We start from the raw sequence: 8,065 nt of genomic DNA on the forward strand, positions 1-8,065 counted from the left end.
TGATGAGGCCACATTTCAAGTTCTGGGCCCAGTTCTGGGCCCCTCACTTCAAGAAAGACATTGAAGTGCTGGAGTGTGTCCAGAGAAGGGGAATGGGGCTTATGAGGCTTATGAGAAGCAGCTGAGGGATCAGGGGTTGTTTAGCCTGGAGAAAAAGAGGCTCAGAGGGGAACAGATTGGTCTGTACAATTGCCTGAGAGGGGGGTGTAGTCAGGTGGGGATGGGCTTCTTCTCCCAGGTAACAAGTGACAGGATGAGAGGAAATAGTCTTAAACTGCACTGGGGGAGGTTTAGGTTGGATATTAGGAAGAGTTTCTTCGCAAAAAGGTTGATTAGACATTGGAATGTCACCAGTCACCATCCCTGAAGGTGTTTAAGAAAAGACTACGTGTGGCACTCAGCGCCATGGTCTGGTTGACAAGGTGGTGTTAGGTCATAGGTTTAACTCAATGATCTCAAAGGTCCTTTCCAAACTAATTGATTCTGCGATTTTGTGAAAAATTATATTAATACTTTAGAGAAAATAATTGTTTAACCTATGATAACAACATGCATTATCCAAAATGCAATCTACAAACATGCAGATCTGGTTTCAATAGAAGTCTTTGCTTTAGCTCAACTGAAATAGGTCAGTCTTGGGCTGAAATGCGAAGTTTCACTCTGAGTGAAAAACAAGCCTGGGAAGAGAAGGGAAGTAAAAAACCATAAATTACTTACTGAATATTTCGAATCTGAGCACATGAGCTCACAGTCTTCAGGTAATGTTAATGGAAACCAGAAAGACAAATTTGAGGACAAGGTATTATAATACTATTTTACTGAAAAATCATCAACATGAGATTCTGTGAATCACAGAGGATGTCCAAGGCCTACAGCTAAATCGGCACAACTTTGCAGGAAACTGGCAAGCCAGGACTGCAAAACCATGAAGCAGTCTCTTCAAGACTATATTTAAAAAAACAGATGTGGAGCTATGATCATATTTGCAGGTGGTCTGCAAGTAAAAACAGCATTACCATTATAAAGCCATGATGGCAGAATAAAAATTGGAAGTCCCAGTTCCAAATTTAGAAAAAGTATTTTACAGACTCACATCCTGATAGAGTAAAAAATTCTCACAGATGGTACTGACGAGGGTGACACAAAAGTCTGTGATAAGAGTTCTCTCCAGTGACCACTAAAAACATTTTCTTCAAATGAAATGAGAAGGTATTATCTGAAAGAGCAGCTCTTGCCAACCAAAATCAGTTTATTGTGGATCAAGACACAACAAGCAAACGTAATCCAGAAAGCAATGGAGAAACTTTAATCAGCTTCTGAAGAAAACTGTCTGCCTTAATTCCCAGCAAGCCTAAGGAAACCATCCCTGTCAGTTAAGCACCCTGATTTCCCTTTTGTGCCTGTAACATTTCTTAAAATAGAACTCCGAGAAAGTATATCAGAAATACTAGCAACGTATTAGGCCACATAAAAAATGTATTTATTCATAGTTTTGACCCCTCTGTTCAACTGCACCTCATGGTAGTATAATGTGCCTCCAGCTGATCAAAGGCAAGGAAACTGAAAGAATACTATTGTGTCCATCGTCACACCAATTAATTACTTCCAACTGTATGCTATGCATGCTCTTAAGAGATTTCGTATAGAACTACTATAGAATTCAAGAATCAAGTTTCAGCCATGCTTTTCAGGATGGTTTTGCATAGATCTTGAAAGAAACATTGGTCCTACTTCAAACAATTAGTATTTACCAGCTTGGAACAGAAGATTAATAACCTCTGGGTTAACTTGATCACCTGTATCAAAAGTACTCTTATCACTAGATTACAGCAGTACCTACACTTTGCTATTTATATACTCTGCACTACTTACAGGAGAAAACATTATCAGAAAACAGGACAAAAATAACAATAGTACTACTATCTGACTGATATTAATTACTAATAAAGCCTTACTCTGTTCAAGCACTCAGGAACACAGCAATATTGGTTTATGTCCCTCTTAATTGCACAAGATGATTAAATGTCAATGTCTTAATACTTCAAAACTGATTTTACAGTATTTTTCAATTTCCAATCTAAGTTATTCCACTGACAAAGAAAATGTGCTGTGTGAAGTCTCTCTAACATGTTCAAATACAGCGACAACATATAAGGTAAAATACCAAGCTGACTTCCCTAAAGATGGTCTCAACTTGAAAATTATAACTAGAAATAACCTCAGTTGACATTTACAGTTTTCTGGTTTAGAAATGGGATAATGTGGTAATAATTGTCTGCTGCTGTATGATACAGAACTTTTTAGAGATCTTTTAGAAAGTTTTACCACTATGAGGCATTGCATTCTTAAGGAGATTTTCTCTGTAACAAAGTAGTAGGTTGCAATAAGAACAAAACACTAAATCTGCATCATTAGCACATCATTTTTCATGTAGTTTATAGACTGACAATTTTACTGATGTACAGAATGCCAGTAAAAAGAAATAATCAACAATTTCCACAAAAAACAAAGCCAAGTCAAAAAACCCTTTCAATGTAGTATTGCTAATTCATTGCACTATTCATTCATTGGAATAAAGACTTTAAAATAATAGCATGAATTCATAGCAATTTTTTTTTTAATGCACATGAAATTTTTTTTCTTTCTCTGTTAGAAAAAATTATCCTGGACATTGAGCAATGGCTCCCAGTTTTTCATCTATATTGTCAAATGAACATTCTACATCTGCCTGAGCAGAATTCTAACAGACTGTCCTTTACTGTGATTTTATGTCAAAAGGACTTCAACAGTTACCAAGCTTGCATGAGTTACTTCCAAGTTTCCTGTATCAATAACCTCTGAGCCTATTTGCTGTGACACTGCTCATGTTACACCCATGAGATGTATGCCAGATGTTTCCATAGAAACAACAATAGCTATTTCAGTTAGGGGAGCTGAATAAGACGAGAATTTGGAAGTCTTAGTTTCAAGGCATGCATTATACTTCTAGCACTACTATCTATGAAAGTCAGATTCTGTTTCAGAAAGCCTCTAAGAAGTCTGTGCTCAGCCCATGTTATGCAACTCAAAGCTCCCAGGTAATCATAAATCTAGCAATGTTTATTCACAGTGATATCCTGCAAAGCTCCTTGAACGTCATGGAAAAGACAAGAAAAATCTGAGACAGATACAAAATCCTGTTAAAACCTTAAACTACGTTCCAGTCTCCTGTCAATCTGAATTCTTCCCATCTCACTTACTTCCACTTCTCCTGTGTAAATATTAAACTCCATTTCCAAGAACGTGTTATATGTCACTCAAACATATACCCTCCCTACAATCCCATAGCAAGCAGAAGAGTACTTAATTTAAGATAAAGCCTACCCAACACAATGAATTATCAGTGTTAACTAAGCTAACATGGATACCAGAGAAATAAAGCCATATTGGCACAGCTCTTCAAGAGGGCTAGTTCACACCACTGTGCCTTTAAACATGCCACCCTTGTTTCAAGACTACTTTAGCAGCATCCAACCCAGTGAGCAGAGCAATAGCACTCAGGTATTGTGGCACACAGACACCCCCTTTAGGTCAATGGCCAGAATTTCACCCAAAAGAGCTGTCTGCGAAGGAAATAATTGTCCTTCTTTACTCAGCTTCTCTACAACACAGCAGGGTGGGGTGGGGAGATGATTCCAGAATCTAATGTTCTTCTCACTCGCTCTCAAAGCATTCATAGTCTTCATGGACTAAGACCCATCTTTTGGCATTTTTAGTGCATGAAGTATTCCAGAAACTTTGGCAACGAACCTTATATATAACATATACATATTCAATGGCATTTTCATAATAGCAGAATAAGTTACGTTTTTTGATTAGATTAGTACCTGTGCCATAAAAATGCTGATCATCCACTCCATCTGCACATCCTGCCCATCACAACATATATACCTGGAACACAATACATAATTAATATGAAAAACAATGGAGACTCCTGTTACAGTTAAACATATCAAAGAATAGTCTTCTAAACTACTTCAAATAGTGCTACATTCATTCACACTGTCTATATTTATTATTAACACTCCCAGAAAAAACAGGCATATATAAATACTTCAAATTATCACTTTACCTACACTGAAGACAATGCCTGTGCCTCATTTCAAGCACGTGCATAGGATTAAAATCTATCATTTTAACTTTACGACTGTTTGCTTTCTGGCCACAGAAGTAAGCCAGACACCTAAACACAAAAGATGAACCAAACATATCAATTTTAAAAGTTTATTTACTTAAAAACACAAAAATTAAATTCAACATGCAAGCAAAATAATGCCCATAAGTTTTCAAACAATCTTGTTTTGCAATTGAATATTTCAACAAATATTAGACAGTGAAGTTAAACAAAGCATGTGTTTCATGTTTACCTACCACTGGTGCTTTTCAGAAAATACTGCAAGTCCCCAGCTGAAAGAAAGATGATTTTCAAAAATTAGTTCCATAAACTCAAGGTGGGGACATATTCCTCAAACCTCAGAGATTAATTATGTTTATATAGTTCTTTTATCTGAAAAAAATAAAATTAAGCTGCAAAGTCTAAACGTGTACTGCAAATCCAGAATAAAGTTGTGGGTTTGAGGATAGATTTTGCTCATTTTCTCACAATTGATTCACAGGTAATGAACTTTCTGTTCTAGACAAAGGGTTATTGCAAAGCACTGCAGATGATGGCTGACTACTTGCCCCATTTTTACTGTGGCTGTGCCTTCTAAAAGTTGCTGGAAATAAAACTGCCTGGTAAAGAGTCCACTACAGTGTGGAAGTCATAGAGAGAAGAGAGCTATGCTTGTACTATAAACAAAAGGAATCACATGATTTAATAATTGCAAGGGAAACAAAATGGGAGTGGGTGCACAATGAAGCCTCTGAGGTGAAACAGACAATTCTGCAGATCCAGAAGAGACTTGGTAAGCTCTACTTTTAAAAGTAGACTAAAAAGAAACCTCAACGTAAAAAAAAAAAAAAACCTGCAAAGACTCATTTACATTATCTCTTTACTCCTATTTTGGACTAATCTCCTACTCATTCTGCACTTGAATTAAAAAAAAAAAATACAAAAAAGCCAACAACTTTTTTTTAACATGGCTAAGCTTTGAAATTCACAGACCTTTTTGGGGTGTTTTGATTTGGCAACTGTAAAGGAAAAGATCAAGCAGATCTGTTTAAAGGCTACAGCCAACCTAGACTCCCTCTGGGAGAAGATCCTATGTGCATTGTCTCAGTATCTCAAAGCTTTGACTGAACAAGAACTGGAAACATCTGAGAAAAACAGGTGTCATTTTTCACTGCTCTTTTCCTGAGAGATAGTCACTGATGTTTGTAAAGGGCACTGTAGTCTTCAGCTAGCAGAAACATCAAAATAACAAAGATCCTGAAAAAGGAAAATCCTCTGCTGAACAACAGGAACTGCCACTAAGGGCCATGAGTAGCTGGTTTTCTCTTCTCTCTTTTTACTTGGTGCAAGGAAAGTGTGTGTACTAATGACATGCAGGACATATACCACAAAACTAAGTGAGCTAGGAACAAACATATTCACAAGAGATAATAAATGCACTTTAGATTACAGAAAGCCAATCAATAAAGTAATTTCCTAGCACAGATTAGTTAACATGGAACATGAAAACAGATATAAGAACAGAACAAATAATATTACAGGGGATAATTTAATTCAGCATACTGCTATTGGCTTCTTGACTTTTCCTTTTTCCACAATGTTCTATGCTACCCTTTTTTGATGATACTACAATACTTTTTACACAGTGTTTATTTTCTTTTCTATTCTTACTTTGTTGGTGGCTTCATTTTCTTTTTCACTCCAAGATAAAGCTTCAGAGAATTGACAGGCAACACTTTTTCAGGTTTGCTAGCCTGCAAATAAAGTAGATTCTAATTATTGTACCAGGAATGTGCCAAAGAGAAAATGCCACATGACTGACTTCACAGCTCAGTTTCTTTCATGGAGCGCACACCTCTTTTCTAGCACATCATTAAATTATTTTGTCTCTTTCTTGGCCATTAACGAAGTGTACCAATCACTATTACTGGAAGCAGACTAATTAAGAACTTAAGGTTCACATGAAATCATAAAACTGTAACACAATTAGAATAATGAAGATGTGGGGCTATAGATGAAACTCTTCAAGAGAGACAGGGAAGATAGGAAGTGGGATTGCCCTCTGTCAAAGAACCTCTCCCATGGAATGGTGAGAATTTTCTTCAGATCATAGAATGGTTTGGGTTAGAAGGGACTTTAAAGATTATGTAGTTCCAACCTCCATGCCATGGACAGGAACAGCTTTTACTAGACCAGGTTGCTGAGAGCCCCATCCAGCCTGGCCTTGAAGACTTGCAGGGATGGGGCATCCACAGCTTTTCTGGGCAACCTGTTCCAGTGCCTCAGTACCCTCAAAGAATTTTTTCCTAATATCCCATCTAAACCTACTCTCAGTTTGAAGGCATTCCCTGTTGTCCTGTTGCTACATGCTCTCCAGTTTTCTTGTCGGCTCCTTTCAGGTACTAGAAGGCCACAAACAGGTTTTCCCTAAGCCTTCTCTTTTCCAGGCTGAACAAATCCAGTTCTCCCAGTCTTCTTTCATAGATGAGGTCCTCCGTCCCTCTAATCATCTTGGTGGCCTCCCTTGGACTTGCTCCAACAGTTCCATGTCCTTCCTGTGCTGGGACCCCAGAGCTGGATGCAGCACTGCAGGTGGGGTCTCACCAGAGCAGAGCAGAGGGGCAGAATCCCCTCCCTGGCCCTGCTGCCCACGGTCCTTTGGATGCAGCCCAGGACACGTTTGGCTTTCTGGGCTGTGAGTGCACATGGTGGGGTCATGTCCAGCCTCTCATCCACTGGAATCCCCAAGTCCTTCTTGGCCAGGCTTCTCTTGACCTGTTTATCCCCCAGCCTGTGTTAATATCATGAGTTGCCCCAACTGCGGTGCAGCACCTTGATCTTGTTAAACCTTCTGAGATTCCCATGGGCCCACTTGTAGGGCTTGTCCAGGCCCTTCTGGATGGCATTCTGTCCTCCAGGTGTGTCAACCACACTACTAAGCTTGGTGTCATCTGCAAATTCGCTGAAGGTGCACTCAGTCCCTTTTTCTGTCATTAATAAATATAATTAGTAGCACTAGTCCCAGTAAGGACCTCTGAGGGACACCACTTGTCATTGATCTTCATCAGGACTCTGAGCTGTTGACCACTACCCTCTGGATGTGACCGTTCAACCACTTTCTTATCCATCTAACAGTCCACTCATCAATTCCATCCCTCTCCAATTTAGAGAAAAGAATATTGTGGGGGACCATGTCAAAGGCTTTACAGAATTTCAGGTAAATGGCAGCTGCAACTCTTCCCTTGTCCACTGACATAGTCAATTTATCATAGAAGGCCACTAGGTTGGCCAGGCAAGACTTGCCCTTGGTGAAGCTGTGCTGACTGACTCGAACCCACAATCCTTAGTTTAGCCAGTCCCTCATCCATTAGGCCACTGGGGCCGCTAAATCAGGGTGAAAAAAAAGCAAATGAAGTCTTCGAACAACCCACAGAAGTCTCTGGATAACATATCCTGACTACTATGGGACAGGGGATGGGGAGGGTAGGGCTTTGTTCTTCCTGGTATCTTCAGAAAGGGCAGCCCATTGAGACAGAAGGAATCCACCCGGTTTCTGGAGGACACCAATATTGGGACTTTAAGAGGAACCTATACAGGACAAAGAAATGGGACAACAGGAATCTCATGAAATTTAACAATGATAAAAATATAACTCTTGCACAGTGAAGGAAAAAAAACCCTTAATTGACACAGATTGGGAGTCAGTTCTGCAGATAGAGACCTGAGCCTGCTGGTAGGTGCCAAGCTGGGCATAAACCAGCAGTGCATCCTGACAGCAAAGTTGGTCTCCTTTTCCTGAGTTAGCAGAAGCACAATGAGTAGGTGGAGGAGAGTGATTCTCTTCCTTTCCTCATTACTGTGTGACTGCATCTTTTGACTCCTTGAGAGAAAAAAGAGAATCAATAATCTGGA

General features: G+C 39.2%; 1 protein-coding gene across 3 annotated transcripts in view; it reads right to left on the minus strand.

The window, feature by feature from the left end:
• The window catches only part of ARAP2 (ArfGAP with RhoGAP domain, ankyrin repeat and PH domain 2), a 124,413-nt gene that overhangs the window by 7,351 nt on the left and 108,997 nt on the right, over positions 1 to 8,065 (minus strand). For 2 of the 3 annotated variants that reach the window (XM_017744618.1, XM_008641360.2), the window contains exons 29-31: positions 5,825 to 5,907; positions 4,411 to 4,446; positions 3,867 to 3,930 (exon numbers count right to left, since the gene is read on the minus strand). In XM_017744618.1, coding sequence (XP_017600107.1) covers positions 3,867 to 3,930; positions 4,411 to 4,446; positions 5,825 to 5,907 — 183 coding nt within the window. Of the gene's footprint in view, positions 1 to 3,866; positions 3,931 to 4,406; positions 4,447 to 5,824; positions 5,908 to 8,065 lie in introns of those variants that run through there. The other variant, XM_017744621.1, reaches the window with a different exon arrangement.

This window comes from Corvus brachyrhynchos, unplaced genomic scaffold, assembly GCF_000691975.1.
Source record: "Corvus brachyrhynchos isolate BGI_N302 unplaced genomic scaffold, ASM69197v1 scaffold17, whole genome shotgun sequence".
NCBI classification, from domain to species: Eukaryota; Metazoa; Chordata; class Aves; order Passeriformes; family Corvidae; genus Corvus; species Corvus brachyrhynchos.